This window comes from Channa argus, chromosome 1 (assembly GCF_033026475.1).
Source record: "Channa argus isolate prfri chromosome 1, Channa argus male v1.0, whole genome shotgun sequence".
In the NCBI taxonomy this organism is placed as follows: Eukaryota; Metazoa; Chordata; class Actinopteri; order Anabantiformes; family Channidae; genus Channa; species Channa argus.
Window position 1 is genome coordinate 46383814 of NC_090197.1, and position 16458 is coordinate 46400271.

The 16458-nt window shown below is 38.9% G+C and overlaps 2 protein-coding genes across 4 annotated transcripts; one reads left to right on the top strand and one right to left on the bottom strand.

The window, feature by feature from the left end:
* The first annotated feature begins 533 nt into the window (after window positions 1–533).
* On the top strand, window positions 534–2812 carry pcbd1 (pterin-4 alpha-carbinolamine dehydratase/dimerization cofactor of hepatocyte nuclear factor 1 alpha). Its single transcript, XM_067526843.1, has 4 exons — window positions 534–688; window positions 1421–1552; window positions 1661–1741; window positions 2497–2812. Exons 1-4 carry the CDS (start codon window positions 686–688, stop codon window positions 2587–2589), a joined length of 309 nt encoding a protein of 102 aa, XP_067382944.1. The 5' UTR covers window positions 534–685; the 3' UTR covers window positions 2590–2812.
* Window positions 2813–5099: 2287 nt separating this feature from the next.
* sgpl1 (sphingosine-1-phosphate lyase 1) lies at window positions 5100–14278 on the bottom strand. Of its 3 annotated transcripts, none has more exons than XM_067526812.1 (14): window positions 14119–14278; window positions 9881–10046; window positions 9248–9315; window positions 8727–8874; window positions 8415–8494; window positions 8080–8208; window positions 7895–7983; window positions 7691–7799; window positions 7504–7602; window positions 7268–7414; window positions 6614–6852; window positions 6363–6509; window positions 6166–6286; window positions 5100–5913 (listed from the first exon to the last, which is right to left on the bottom strand). In XM_067526812.1, exons 1-14 carry the CDS (start codon window positions 14128–14130, stop codon window positions 5773–5775), a joined length of 1695 nt encoding a protein of 564 aa, XP_067382913.1. In that variant the 5' UTR covers window positions 14131–14278; the 3' UTR covers window positions 5100–5772. The 3 variants fall into 3 exon arrangements, with proteins under 3 accessions (XP_067382913.1, XP_067382922.1, XP_067382930.1); XM_067526821.1 differs by lacking the exon at window positions 14119–14278 and adding an exon at window positions 11090–11378; XM_067526829.1 differs by lacking the exon at window positions 14119–14278 and having other exon boundaries at window positions 9825–9938.
* Between the last annotated feature and the right edge of the window lie 2180 nt (window positions 14279–16458).

Below are 16458 nucleotides of genomic sequence, written 5' to 3' on the forward strand. Positions count from 1 at the left end.
TAAAACTGCTACAGGTATATGTATGTGTTTCACACAATTTACACTCAAATTACACTGTCTTGTTTTAAAGCTTGCTTTCCACATTCAGCTAACTGTAAAGTGCTGATCACTTGTCACATCCTTCCACTCTAGTCATTTCACTAATCTGTTCATTTCCCTAAGCGCTCGCTGTGACCAATGAGTTCACTGAGTCAATCTCACAGGGGCAACTCATTAACCTTTGATGTGAACTCCAGTCAGCTGAAGAACCGAGCTTGCTTTTTTATCTGTGTCCCATTGTACAGAGACATTAATATTATTAATAGTTTGAAATTTAAGTTACATTTATTCAGTGTGTAAGTACAATATAGATTATAAAGAGTGTATAAGAGGTTTTTTAATCCATTAATCACATTGTAAACACTGCTGAACTTTGTGTTTAACCCTGGCTCAGTAGCTGGCCCTAGACATGCCTTGTGCAACAGGTGACAGTTTATGATTAAACCCATGCTGACAGGTGGCTCAGTAATCTATCAGCAGCAGGGATTTCTGCTCAGGCTTCTGCAGGGGCAGCTAAGCAGGACCCACAACTCATGTGTCAGATGCATTCATTCCAGTTGTTCCCACTGGCTGCCAGAGCAGAGTTGCCTCTGTGCAATAGCAGGCTAGAGCCAATCGTCCTGTGTGTAACAATCAGTCTGCAAACATGGTGAGTACACAACATCTCTACAGGGTTTGTAAAACCCGCCATGCACAACAGCTTACTGCCTCAAAAACCTGTTGACCATTTGTTTTTCACATTGTATGTAACTCCACAGGATGTTTTGTAGCAGACACGCAGTCAAGAAAAATATATCACACACACTTTCAGATGTAGCTGAATGAGTTTTAAAAAATTGACGTATATAATGACGTACTCTATGCACATTTTCCTGCCCTTTTGTGTATGCATTAAGCTGCTGTGTGTGATGAATAGATTTGGCTGTAAGCCAGTGGGTATTGTCGGTACCGCCCAGATAGAGCTGATTAGACTGTTGCTATGATACCTGTTGATGTCACTGCTATGTTTCGGTTCTGATTGTGATATCTATTTGCTCTTTTATAAGGATGGCCGCTCAACTGGGGATAAAGCCTCCAAATGTCTCTGCAATGTATTTGGTGTGTGTTGCAACATGTTGAGAGTACAGTTCAGATTTGGAGTTGGAGTCACAAAGCCTGAAATAGACATAAATAGCTTTAAATCCGTGTGACCGTGGGTCATGTGTCAAGATTAGAAATCCCCTCACCACCACCACATTCCCTTGAACCGGCAAAGTTTTTAAGCCAGGAATGCAGCCTCTCATTGTTTCCAGATGGGACCCTGTGCAACCAATCACAGTCCGTGTTTGTGCAACTGCCCCCCTAAAATCTGTAGTACTATTCTCTCTGTTTGTCCTACCAGGCTGGTAAGATCCAGAGTCTGACTGAAGAGGAGAGGGCCCATCTAATTCCTCTACTGCGTGATGCTCAATGGGTGGAAGCTGTGGGACGGGATGCCATTTACAAAGAGTTTGTTTTTAAAGACTTCAATCAGGTTTGTATATTTCACTGTACAGTACTTACAATCACTAAACCCAAATAACTAATCACTAATAGCTCATTTTTTAACTTATTGAGCGATATATTGTCCTGCTATTTTTAGGCTTTTGGTTTCATGTCCAGAGTGGCTCTACAAGCAGAGAAGATGGATCATCACCCTGAGTGGTTCAATGTCTATAATAAGGTATTAAAGACTTATTGTGACTTATGCAAAGTAGATTAAAACCCTCATGAGGGTTTAATTATCAATGAATACAAATGGGCTAAATTGGTTGAAATTGACTTTCCTTGCTGAAGAGAACCTCAATATAAGTACTTTGAATCACTTAATCTTTTTTTATATAATTTAAAGCTAACTGTAAAGTCACGAGGAGTTTCGTTTTCTCTGCTAAAATACCAGTACCATCCTAATAGCTGAGGTTCAATCATTCACCACACATTTTGTAATTTTGTAAAAACCAAAATAAAAGTGAATGTTGGACATTTGTCCAGTAGCCAGAAACACGCCGCTCTAAAACAAATATTGTTCCTTGTGTTAACTTTCTGTCCCTGTTAGTTTTAGCTAGATCCCAGGCCTTGGGATTTGATTTGGGCTACACAAAGTTTATTTTATCTCTAGTTTCCTTTTACTACTTCCCAACCTGGAGACACCTGTGCGTACTTGCAGGTCTTGGGAACTATCGTTTAGGTACAGTTTGCTAACAAGTGCGCCACGTTCTCACCAAAGCTAGTGCCACTGTGTAGCTTGCTGCACTGTCCATTGGCAATAATAATAATACATTTTATGATCATTTAAAAAAAAACATTTGCTAATTTTCAACAGCCAGTTTAATAACCCCCTCCCATTTGTTTTGGACAGCTACTTTCAGTGCTTAGTTTTCAGCTGACAACAAAAACAGCTTGTTTTAGTCATGTGATGAGTGTCATCCTCTCCCTCAGGTCCAGATCACTCTGAGTACCCATGAGTGTGGGGGATTGTCGCAGCGTGATATTACTTTGGCCACATTTATTGACCAAGCATCTCTGATGTGAGCATCATTCATTCTATCTGGAAAAAAAGTCAAAGCTCCTTGGATGTTCATTCCACTGACAAAACCCTGAAGATGTGGTCAGCTTGACCCAAGGCACCTGAAATTATGGATATTGTTACTGTGTGTGAAGGGTCCAATATGTTTCAACAATATGTTAATTGTGCACATGTGATTTAAGAGATTATTAGTCAAATAAAATGGCAAAACCATATTTACACATTAAAGTCAACAATTTAATATAATTTCTCAACAGCCATTCAAGTTGTATTATACATACTAATCGTGTTATGCGTATTTCTATCACAATTTGATGGTGGCATACTATGAAATGTCATATTCTCTGCCAAACTATTTTTGATAAACTGATAAAAACAAAAAACAACCAGAAAATTGTATTTCCAGAGGACTGAATGCATTTTATTGAAAACATGATACTATAGATCATCTGCTTATGTCAACTAGGAGCATTTAATGACTGTGTTTGTTATGGATTATTTGACAGACAGGTGCTTCCTAAACTCAGGTGAATAAGCTAAACAAGAGCTGACAACCTTTTTTTTTTTGTTTTTTTTTAACTTGTACACTGAAAACCTCACATGACGACATGGCATAAATGGTTGGAAAAAAAAACAGTACTTCAGGATCAATTACACTTAATTTAGCCTTACAAGCCTGGCTTAAGTTTGTTTTTGTTACAGATTGTGGAACTGAACTGCAGTAAACTTTGAAGTGTTACTTTGTTCCCCCTGTATAGTTATTAGTTGTGCACCCTAATTATGTTGGTGTTACAAAGTTATTTCCCTGAGGACGTTATAAAACTACTAAGACGGACAGAGCTCAAACCCCTAAAGACACAGAGGTGGACACTGATTATTACGACATGTCACCCAACAACACAGGACAGACTTTAAATGTTTTTGACTTTTATAAAAATCTGTTACAGTGTATAGTCTCTTACAGTTACTGCTTAGGAGGAATAAACAACATTTTTATTCAAAAGACATTTCCTGGGCATTCAACTGTCAAACCTTTTTTTCTCCAAAGAAAACATAATGAATCTGCGTTAGGGAAGCCAGGCATGGGTATCTAATTAAGCAGTAGAGAAATGGTGTTTGTTATGTCTTGTAGGCACTGTGTTTAAGATGATAAAATACCAGCCTGTGTGAGAACCTAAATACACTAATATCTTTCAAACTGGTCTGTATGTTTAAAAAAATAAAATAAAGAAACTATCGCTGAAAACACTCACAAAACAGACAAATATAATGATTATTTACCACCCAGTCACAGAAATTGTTAAATTACACTAAGAACACTAATGCCTCTTCACTCAAACAGTTATAGAGGAACATGTCCCTTGGTTTCACTTCATTCATTACATTCATAAAGAAAGGTTACATATTGCACCAACATGTAAAATAATTTTCATGGAAATGCACAAATTTTAAACAAGCATTATTAGGAAATAACAAAAGAAAGAAAACACAGATTATTTTGGTGTTACTGTAATGCATTGTTATTGTTATAAACCTGTGGGTTAATGTGTAAATCTTTCACTGAATGGGTTTTTATTCAAAATGCATTCCCAATTAGAGCAGAGTGTGTTTTTCAGAAGTTACAAGTATCAAATCTGTCACACTGAATCAAAAACCTCTTTCACATGGGAACATTTCCTTTTCAGTATCTGTATATCTAAGAACACTTTATACAGTTTGCAAAATGCCTCAACAGTTTGAAATTCATGTCTAAAATATGGAGGGGGGGGTTGCCCTGTTATGTGCTTTAGTAGATGAACAACATCTGCATTTAGTAGAAACTGAGGTAGATTGAATTAGGAGACAAATTATTAAAACAAGGTGGTACACAGCTAAAATCATGCAGACTACAGAGGAAACACTGAGTCCCTGCTATTTGATAATAGACCAGAGTTGGAAACAGCCTTCAGTCTAAATACATTACAAACCTACGACTTTAGGGGAATCCTTATCTAATTCAATAAAATAATAATGAGGCTGCAGTTTTTTTGGATTCCACAAACCAACTTTAAAGTACTTGTGCCCTGGTTACAACATCTCCCATATTAAAAACTACAAATACTTTTATTGAAATTAAAGGTTCCCATTATTCAAATCATTCTCACTTTACCTACAAATCCAACTGCTACAGATGGACACCATGAATGCAGACCTTTGCGAAATTAATGTAATTATACTAAGTGCTAACAAAAAAAACTTATATGGTCATGCTTTCAGTCTACCATTACATCAGAATAGTAGTTGAGTCGAGTGAGTTACAAATTAATCAGATTTGTTCTTATCAGGGTATTGCAGTGCTTTTACAAAAAAAAAACAAAAACAAAAAAAACACACACCACAGCAGGATAGTGTGGCTGGCAATTGAAATCATGTAAAATTTAAAAACATAATGTCAGGTTTTGATACAAGTGTAAACAAACTGAGCTTTTATTCAGATCCATGTTGGTGCAGTTAATGATCACACTCTTACCCTTAACACTGTCTTGTATGAACTTTATAATGTTTCCTTTACATTATTTTTAGTGTGATTAATATGCATTTTATGTTGCAATGACGTCCATGAGGAACAACATTTTGTATCCCTGTATGTCATGCATATTATGTGTGAAATTATTAACCATACACCTTCTACAGGCTTCCAAGAAGAGCCAGTCTAGAGCAGTACTGCAGGTTTCATGCAAGAGGGCAGCGCAACATTTCATGCTTTCAGTGGTCTGTTTATCCAGAGTTATCACAGCTAGAGAAGCATTGATTGCAGGCTGAAATGTTCCGGAATTTAAAACTAAAAAAAAGCTGCATGATTTTGTTATGAAATCAGTAGAGAAAATGACCAATGCATTCAACAAACAAAAAATTTGAAATGAGCTACAAAAAAAAAAAAAAAAAAAAAGCACACACTAAATTAATAAAATCAAATGAAAAGACTAAAACTAACTTAAAACCAGTCATTTCTGTGCCACTGAAGAACGGATTCATATGTTATTTCCCTCAGGCTGATTAAAATGATAATGGCTTGTGCTTAGCAGATGTTTTCTGTTTGTAGTAGGTATGAAAATAAGGCAACCAGCGAGCAGTTAATTCAGGGCTCTAGAATGGGGCAAATTTCCCTGCAGTGCAGTGGCATCAGGCCTGACTTGGCCCAATCCTGTTTAGTGGGCTTTGCCATTGCCATTCATGTGGCTCGTGTTTGTCTTCACCTCAGTGCTGTAAAGACAGTCCAGGAAACCTCGGGAGACTTCTGTGACCATGGATCTGTCGGGGATGGATTGGGCCATGCCATAGATTGCTCCCTGAAAGAGCAGTAAGACATGAGCGAGTTTAGTGCACATATAGACTATAGACACATTTACAATTTTTTGGTGCAACCACTTCTACATGTTACTGCAAACCTAACAGGTTACACAGGTCTGATAGTCAAGTCAAATTGGCAAGTTTCTTGTTCTGAGAACTGATAAAACCACCTGCCGATTGACAGGAATTCCTCGTAAAAGCATCCAATAGTGCAGCTGCACTATATTGATGTGTATAAATAGCTGGCTCACCATTCCTGTGGTTTTCTCTTTGGGGTTTTTCATGATGATGGCCACCTGCTCTTTGACATCATGAATAAACCGATCAGCTACACCTTGCTGGGTGTGCAGAACTGTGCAACAAATGTGGATGCTGTGAAAAAAACGATCATACACTTAATACACAAGTGAACATTTGTCATACTAATAAGTATTTGTTTTCTACGTACCTGGATGGGTACTGGAGCGTGTTCAGGTTCCAACCCTTTGATGTTAGTGCATTAGACAGACGGAAAATATCGAAAACATCTGAGCCTATCGCCACCACTGACACCTCTGGATCTCCGAACACAAACACTCCTTTAATCTTGCGAATTCTGTTAAGAAAAAACATGAAAGAATGTTAGAGGTGATAAGATGAATTACAGTTCTGATATTTGAATTACCAAAAACTATGGCATAAATAATCTGAGTTCTTTACTCAGTTTTTATTTTGCGTGCTGTGCTGATGATCTTCCTGGTGGCATCTACATATCCATTCTCTCCCATGTAAATCATTGTGGCCCAGCAGGCAGCGATAATTCCTCCTGGCCTGGAGCCGGCTACAGAGGGTGAGGCGTAGATTCCCCCCTGCCAGTCAGGTGCTACAAAGTACTGGTAGTGACGGTACTTTTTATCACTGTAGAGGATCACTGAGGAACCTTTAGGGGCGTAGCCATACTGGAGAGGAATGTGGGACACACAGACAAGATGCGGTGTTAAAATACCTATACAAGCATGGGCTGGCACCAGTTAGGATAAGACAATCTATAAATTCAGTAGCCATATACACACAGTATATTGGCTACTGCCGAGAGGTTATTAGATACACTAACCTTTTACAATGTTTTTTTGTGGATTTATTTAAAATAGACAATATATAGAGAAAAAAAAACAGGGCAGAGAGCAGTAGGGGTATGCCACCCAACATCTAACTGGGGACACTGCTTTTACATGGTATGTGTCTTTAGCCACTCGACGACCAGACTTACTTCCAAACTAACTTTCCATTATGCTTGCTTATTAGTTTTGAAACAGTAAGTGAAGAAGACTGCAGGAAACATCGATGTGAAGGGAATAAACATCCAGTCTTTACCTTGTGGGTGTCGGCAGAGATGCTGGTAACACCCTGTACTCTGAAGTCAAATGGGGCGAGGGGGTAACCAGCCTTGTCCATAAAAACTATGAGAAAACCTCCCAGACAGGCATCCACGTGCAGTGGGATGTTGTAGCGTACAGCCAACTGGAGCACAAAGAAGGAAAAGTGTCAGTGACTTAACTTCTCCATTTCTATTTCAATTCCTATTTAGGGAAAAAGGTTTCACTTCTAACCTTGGCTACTTCTTCAACAGGATCCATTATTCCATGAGGAAACTGAGGCACTGAACACACAAGCATGGCTGTGTTTTTGCTGATAGCTCTCCTCATCGCCTTGAAACAAGAAAAAACAAAATGGGAATGACTAATATACAAGAATGTTGCTCAATTAGGACACGCTGTGTGTGTATTGTACTCTCACCTTCACATTTACTTTCATAGTTTTATCATCAAGGGGAATCTGAACAAGTGTCATTCCAAAGTAATGTGCTGCTTTGTCAAAAGCAGCATGGACACTCACTGGTGCAATGCTGTGAAAGGTTGAGCAAAAATGGTAAATTTCTCTAGCTCAAAAGCAAGCCTTGAAGGTACCATGTGACTTATGATTTACAAGACTTTGATTTACATTTCAGGGTATTTAATCCCTCGTGCATACGCCATGTCTCTGTATGCCTTGCAGGCCATCAGGATACTCTCAGTTCCTCCTGAAGTAACCTGGACCAAACAAAAAAAAAATATATATATATATATTAACAATCTGCTCCATTCTGGCTGACGCATTTTAAAAGAAAACACTGTTTGCTGACTCACTGTGCCACATGAGTTAGGTCCACCGCGGAAAAGTGTGCAAGCCATTCGGACAACCTCTGCCTCCATCTTTCTTACACCAGGAAAGATGTCTGGATGAAGGGGGTTGCTCCATGCAAAATCTCCATAAACCTATAAGTTTAAAAGTGACACACAAAGCAAAATTTACAGATATACAAACTAGGCCAGCAGTAATAATTAAAGGGTGAACAGGAGTTGTTTTTCATGAATTATAAACAAGGGGGAAATAAAGGCTTCCCAGCTATAACTAAAACAAAATGGATTCAAGATCAACCTTGACTATCTGTGCTTGTCATGCCAAGTTCAGAGATGCCTACCTTCACCAGGAGTTTGGTCAGTGTTTCATCACCCCAGTACACGGCACCAGAAACACAACCTTTCTCCCACTGCACTTCATCTGAAACAACACATCACCTCTTCAGAAAACACTGGTTTTCAGAAATAGAGTCCTATGTATACGAAAGAGGGCAATCTAGCAAATCTTTTTAGTCATGAAATAACACTGGGATACACAATCCACCTCTCCTTACTTTCACTAGTGGTAGAGAGACAGGTCAGAGATACACTACAGGAAGTCTGATACAAAGAAGGAACCATGAGGCACAGCTCAGGCACGAATTAAGACTTACTCAGACTCTTATACTCTTTGATTTTTTCCAACACTTGGTTCTGAGAAAGACCTTTAGAGGGCAGCTGTTTAGTGTAGCTCATCCCATCCTTCAGAGTACACAGACTAGCAGACATGTCATCCAAAGCCTTGTTCAGCTTCCCTTGAATCTGCCATAAAGAGAGGACAGAGTATCTTTATAAACAGTCTCTGGGTGCAGTAAAACAACAGTATAGTATAGCATATCATTTCCTAAACTGAGTACTGCTCATGTAACTGAACACTGACAGCATTTCTTGTGTCAACTTTTTATGCAAATTTCTGATAAAGCCTAAAAGAGAATGCTCTGCTAGTGACATAGTGACGAGAAGTAACCGAACGTTATCACCAGTGCATGATGGCAAGTGTGCCAAAGGTCTGACCCCCCCCTCCCCTCTCCTCCCCCAAAGCTCAGTCACATTGAAGTGACTCATACAAACCTCAGACAACAGAGTCAGTGCAAATCTGCTGAGAAAAAGGAACAAATTTAACACTGATACTTACTGCCACGCCAACAAAGGGAATTTTTCTGATGAGTCGGAAGGCCCGCTTCTTGATTCGGGTTTTGAGACCTATAAGCCAAAAAGACAAGGCTCCAGCTGCGGTTAAATGCTGGTGCACATTCAACCACAAATATCAAACAGCTGACTGTGACTTACAGTATAATCACAAGGCAAGACAAGACATGCTCTATTAAAATTGGACTGATGTTCTCAGAGCAGTTTATTCTTATCCCAAAAGCACTAATATGCAGAAATTTCTCTCCAAAAAAGTCCTACCAACATTTACTCTATGAGTTGAAGTAGGAAGGGTAAAGTGGACCTTGTTGCTTAGGAATTCCACCATTGATGGACTGATAGCAGATCTAGAAAGTCTTGTTTATTGAAGGTCAAACTTAGTCAAACAGTATTTTACGGGAGGATACCAGGTGCAGAGTAACAGGAAAACTTTAAAAGATATTCATCAAAAAGCTATTCAATTATTAGCCAACATGTTGAGATGAAGCGAACTGCAACTAACAGTATGACTCAATAATCTTTGTGAGCATAGCCTGTGTAGCTTCAGGAGATTGTTGACTAACTTTACGTGTCTCAGGTAGGCCCACTCTCCACCCAAGTATCAGGTATGAAAGATTACTTTCTTGCTGGAAGAGGAAGCCTTTGACCCAGAGTGCTCCCACTGTTGTGAGGACTGTTGCTCCAATGATCTGCCACGGCTCCAGGTGGGCGCAGTACGAATTGACCTGCCGCCGGCCCTCCTCCAGGTACAGCAGGATCATCTCTTTATACACGTCCAAGGCACTCTAAACATAGAAACACAGCATATGTTACAAAAAAAGTTCAGGCTGCTACAAATGAACAGTCAACTTGCAACACTGCATCCTGATGCAATGAAGTACATTTTATCAAAAGGGTGCGTATAAAAAATTTGCTTATTTTATATTATGTGTTGATCACAGGAACAATACAAAATGAGCCAATGATTCAATTTGAATATTTTTTTAATTAAAGAAAAGATGCATTTTTATTTGTCCACACCTGTACACACTATGCACAGATATACAGACATTAAATTCAGCACCTTAAGAAATACTGCAATTTAGTTTAACATCATGTCCTTTACACAAAGGCCATGCAACTCACTAAAAAACTAGTCAATGCACACTTTAATCTATGAATGATTCTTCTTTCTTCTTTTCCTTTCGGCTGCTCCCTTTCAGGGGTCGCCACAGCGAATCATGTGCCTCCATCTAACTCTATCCTCTGCATCCTCTTCACTCACACCAACTAACTTCATGTCCTCCCTCACTACATCCATAAATCTCCTCTTTGGTCTACCTCTAGACCTCCTGCCTGGCAGCTCCAACCTCAGCATCCTTCTACCGATATATTCACAGTTTCTCCTCTGAACATGTCCAAACCACCTCAATCTGGCCTCTCTGACTTTATCTCCAAAACATCTAACATGAGCTGTCCCTCTGATGTACTCATTCCTGATCCTGTCCATCCTCATCACTCCCAAAGAGAACCTCAACATCTTAAGCCCTGCTACCTCCAGCTCTGCCTCCTGTCTTTTCTTCAGTGCCACTGTCTCTAATGAAAGACAATACACATACATCATGAAACATGCTCCAACAACTCAATTACTTTTAGGATGACCTTTTAAAGACCAGTAACTAACTTTCCCCAGTGCTACAACATACTTCGACAACACACAGAAGAAGTTACTGAAGTGTTGATAATCGAATAAGCTCTCCCGTAATGCTATTGATCTTATGCCAGCTGGTAGTCAGCTTTATTTATATACCTAGCCCAAATTTCTAATTTCACAAGTTAGTTTACTTACATTGCCAGTCATTACCAGACCTACAAATATCCACCCCCACTAATGCTGTCAGCAGCTTTTCAGTCGATCAATTGTCTCTTCCTTCTACAGGTGAGAGATCACTCTCAGCTAACTGGACGACTATCATCAGACTCCTTCCAGTACTCAAATCAGCAACAACACATCCAGCAGTCAATCATGGTCAGACCAGACAGACACTTTGCCTTTAAATTGACAGAGACATAACTGATATAGTTCTAAGCCAGATTGCCACTAAATGTTTCATGGCAATCTGTAGCGATGTTCTTCAGCATGGAAAAAGGGTGACTGAGCTGCCTTATAAAAGCAGGTTAATTATAAAAGCCATGTGAATGATATTTCATACGTGCAGCAAAATTATCTTCTTATTATCTCTTCCCTTTGGTGTATTTATGACGCAGTATCAGGTAGTGTGATAACGACGACACTGGTTTCCCCATCTCAGCCACAATCAGATGGAGAAAAGCTTAAGGTTCAAAAGAAAATATCTTAAGTAATCACAATTCTTGCTGGCTCAAACAAACATCCCATAATAGTGCAATGAGGCAAGTTCCTCATGTGCAGGCCAAGCATTTCATTTATTATGTTTCTCAATCACTGGCTCAACCTAAAAGATGTGACTTGTCATTTAAGCCTAATCATTAAAAAAGGGAACTTTTGAAGTGTTTTAAGACAACTTTTGGTTTCCTAGTGAATGAAGCTTTAGTAGAGAGAACCCAATGATACACCCCTGTAGCAACACACAGTTGTATGTTCACAATCTCAGCCTAAAATGTAAACAAATGTTAACCTAAGTTGCGACCAAAAAATTTATTTTAATTAATAACACTTAAATCCTTGTATTGTTCTTGTAGATATTTAAAACAATGACAGTGTATGTTGACAAATTATGTAAACCCTTCGGCAAAGGACAGCAACACAAGCTAAAAGGAATAAGCAATTGAGCAACATGTGAAACCATAAATAAAAAACCATAAAAAAAAATTATCTTAAAGAGTTTAGCTATTCATCAGTTCACTGTTCTTAAATGAAAAGAACTTAATTCTATTGCAAGTCTCCCTTGAACTGGGCATCCACTAAAGAGGATTCCACAACTACAGTGGGCAATATGGCCAAAAGAAAATCAGCACTAGCAAGGCTTCATCTTTTATATTGTAAACCTTGTCATGAATAAAAGTAGAAGCAGTTTTGTACTGAAGCAAAGAGGCAATGCTGACCCAAAGAGGCTCTGAACCCTTCCAAAGCACAGGTGACCTAAACTCTATACTGTCCATTCACACATTCCAACAAACAGAGCCTGTAGCTTTTAATAATAACTGACTAACTTTAAGACTTATATGTAGCTGTGGTGTTATTTTTTGTCTTTTTATGGGTTTATTTTGCAGCCTTTACCTGCAGCTCTGATTACTATAGTTTGTTGACTGGTAAAGCGAGGAAAGGCTGACAGTATACATTACCGTCAGATGGAGAACTGCTAAAACAAGTCATTGGAACTGGTCACGAGTTTATTAGACTACCATTCACACATCATGGTTGCAGCCTGTGGCTATGGAGGTTAGGACAGGTTGGTCTCCACTTTGACATCATTTCAAATAATATATTCTCATACAGGTTTTGGGGAGAAGCAAAGGAAAAAAGGGCATTATCGTGTGTTGACTGGAAAGCCTGTCTTGAGTTTTCATTACAAGATATTCAAAGGTACAAAGCTTGTCTATGATCGCTGGCACGCGCCCATCATAAAAAATGATATTTGTTGTTGTTATCTAACCACAGTGCAAAAGGCAATTCTGTCCCTTTAGATCTAGCCCTCTTTCTCTCTTACCTAACACACTGTCAGGCTCGCCCACAATACTTCAAACCAGTCATTGCTATGTTTGCCTCAGGAAAAACTTAAATTGGCTTCACACAAAGACTCTTGTACTAGTTTTGTCCTGCTCATTGTTGATCAGTTACCACCCATTCCTTTGCTCCCCTACATACAACATTTGACTATTCTGTAAGGAGAGCTTTTGTTATCTCTGGGGGGAGGTTATGTTCTCATGGAAATGTACTGGGTGTGAGGTAGCTGCCCCTGGATACATCAAGAGAAACCAGACAGGGAGCAAAACATCACCAGTGCTTATGTTCAAAGAGACATCAGTCAGAGGAAACTAATTACAGCTGTAATGTCTGGAAAATGTTTCCTTCAACCACCTGCAGAGCCTCTAAGCTATTATGCCATGAACTGGTATTTAGGTCAAAATCAACTTAAGCCTTTGGGGTTACATCTTATTTCTTCTGTTTGAATTGACCTGGATGAGCCAAGAAAGTGACAGCTGGAAGTTAAATTTTGCACTGACAGCAGATCTGTGTCGGTCGCCCTCTAGTGCGAAATCTTTTGTGTACCTACTGCAGATCTTCTCCTATACTAAAAGTTGATTCTGCCCGTTTAAGGACAACCCCACAAATCTCAACAACTCTCTGGTGGCAGTCCTGGGAGTAATGCTTTGTTTAAAGTTCCTGCAGGTTTATGTTGAACAGGATCTCTAATTTTAAGCAGCAGGAGCCTCAATAAACAATAGGAAGGAGCTTTGAAGCTTTTGCAGAGGAAGTACTCTACAGTACAAGACACATCATCAATAAGGAAACTAGTTTTGCCTTAATAGCAGAGAAATATGCAGCCATGTAGGTCCAGGCAGTACTGTTACTTTGTATTGTTAACGAAATATGTGACGTGTGATGCCACAATGTGGTGCCTCTTACGTAGTCTCAAGGGCTAAAATATCAATGTAGGTTAAATGTTTTTTTTAAAAACAGCTATAAAACGGCAACACAATATAACATTGATTACAACGGTTATTGTCGAACTCGTTGTTATTGGGTTTTAAAGCATCCCTAAGGGCAAAACAAATCCAATCATAAGCTTATTTCATTGCACAGACACAAGTCATCCCCTTCTTTAGCGTCTTGTAGCAGCACTGTCATCGTCCCGTGTATCACATCGTTTGTAAACAATGTAAAACAATACCTACCCAATAATCCATGTTCTCTTAGCTGAATTTCACCGAAATTCCCTTTTTTTTAGACTACTAACTCTAGAAAGTCATTCTCAGCAACCTGCTCAGGCTCTTCGACTTCTCGTGTACATGCTACTACTCAACACATAATCTAGCTAACCTTGATTCAGGAAGTGAGTCGGCCCGATTTAACTACGCTCCCTGCGCATGAGCAGATCTGACAATGCTGTGAATGCATGTAGGCACCAAACCGCCTGCTTTCATTGGGTCGTCACATGTTTTGTAAATCTTGTATTTGCAAAAGCGAAGGGCTTCGCTCAGTGAGACTCCGAACTGGTTGAGTTAGCAAGACGTGATGCTGCTCCTCACAAGCTCCACAAGTTCTAGTTTAGTTCTAGTCTAGTTAGTAATAATAATAATAATCACCAGGACTGCAGTAGCTATAGCCAGGGCGTATAGGGACAGTTTATACAGTTCTATTTCTAATCTGTTCTCGAAGGTAGTCATGACTATATCTACAATAATTAATATATTGTTATTTTAATTAACCACAAACCAGAGAACTACTATTGGATTAATAAATATAATATATTAAATATATATTCATTCATCCAATATTGCTGATATAAACACTAGACACATAACACATAAACAAAAGACATTTAAACTGCCATAAATCTGTGATGTGGATTTTGCAAATTGTGATGATTCTGTGGTACCTTCATATTTACAACTGTTTTGGCCTATCAATTCTACTTTATTGTACTTTTAGTTCCCATATACTGCTGAAGGCATCATTTGAGGGTTTTTTTCCTTCTGTGAGTAACAGCGCCTCAGTGTAGCCGAGCAGTGGCACTGCAACTCCAAAGGCAATACGATAAAGACCATGCTGAAGATACATAATTATTAAAGTTCAGCACTAAGTCTGTGCTGTTGCAGAGTGTTTGTGTTTCTATATTATTAATGCTGTGGCTGAATTGCATTGTTGTTATCGAGCTACAGGGGCTTCAGTTTTACACAAGTGATTAACTTGATATGTTTTAGAGCAACATCTTTCAAACATTCTCTCAGTCAGCTCACCTTGTGGTGCACTGAATGGATGTGACGCTACTGATTATCAGGCCTTATCCAGTCGAATTAGTTGGCCTAAAAAGTGAGCTTTTATCTTAGTATAACTAAGTTCTATATACCCATTTGAAAAATGACCAAAATGAACGACTTAAAAAAATGTTGAGGTGAATGTAAATAAATTGGTGGCTTGGAACTTTAGGAGCTGTCTCCAATAAAACGGGCCGTATTTGCTTTAATTTTCTGGGGAAAATAGCAACCATGTGGTCCACGTTTATAAAAGAAAAATTAATTGTTTATGATCGACTTGTTGCAATACAAAATACTAAAACCCAAAAAACGGTATTTTATTTCTTCCAAATACTTCCTGCAATTTAGGCAACAAGCAACCACAGACATTTTAGAGTCAATTTCAAATATTTAGTCCCGTTACACTGACGTCCTGTTTGAGCGTAAAGCCTTTTTTAAATGAACAGTGATACATTTTTACATTTATAAATAAACGTTGACGTAATGTTAGACTTATTCGGAAGACTTCATATATTTGTCGAAAGAGCCCATGTTATTGTTCTGATTCACAAAGAACCACTAATGAAGACATTGAAGACAAGTTGTAATAAACAAAGAAAAAAAAATTCTGCGTTACTTTAAGGGGTGAAGAGGGCAACCTGCAGCCACAGCCCTATTTGTGCCTAAAATCTAACATCTTAAGAAAATACCGTCTCCAAAGGACAACTATTTCAGTGTAATTGGTGTACACTGTCTTCAGAAGCTGAGGTGAGAGGTACAATGCACTGGCTGTGAAAGGAAACTCCAAAGCACATTAAAAGTGAATTACTTCTTGTGTAAAGTGTGTTCGGGGTCATTCTGGTCACGACGCGCGCATCTCTCCAAAAGCGCACACGTCTCCAAAGGCGCACTCCATACTTTCTAAAAGCCAGTCACATTGTTGAGGGGTTCCACAAGAGGTGTACATATGGCATCCGGGTTGCAATTAAATGTTTTAAAGATGTTTTTCCTTTCTTAAAGAAGTTTCTTTTTTCTTTTTTTCTCCCCCGGCAGCTCTTTACCAGAGAGAACAAGAGGAGGGGGGCACATTGAATGGCTTCGCTGCTAGTTTGGGATGACAACAATCTGGTCAGCGAGTTTTTGGACTTTGATTGTCCCCCTCAAAACGTACTTCAAACAAAAAGCTGAGGACGAAAATAAAGCCCCACCTGGTACCTCTGTTTGCTAAAATAATAATAAATAGATTTCGTCTAATAAATAAGCAAAAGAGACTGTAAA

What these genes read in the sequence shown, in the direction of transcription:
- pcbd1 (XM_067526843.1), top strand. An exon ending in TTTTTAAAGACTTCAATCAG is followed by an intron (nt 1,553 to 1,660) that starts GTTTGTATATTT and finishes TGCTATTTTTAG; the next exon opens with GCTTTTGGTTTCATGTCCAG. An exon ending in GGTTCAATGTCTATAATAAG is followed by an intron (nt 1,742 to 2,496) that starts GTATTAAAGACT and finishes CCTCTCCCTCAG; the next exon opens with GTCCAGATCACTCTGAGTAC.
- sgpl1 (XM_067526812.1), bottom strand. An exon ending in TCTCTGCCGACACCCACAAG is followed by an intron (nt 6,853 to 7,267) that starts GTAAAGACTGGA and finishes ATTCCTCTCCAG; the next exon opens with TATGGCTACGCCCCTAAAGG. An exon ending in GCACGCAAAATAAAAACTGA is followed by an intron (nt 6,510 to 6,613) that starts GTAAAGAACTCA and finishes TTTTCTTAACAG; the next exon opens with AATTCGCAAGATTAAAGGAG.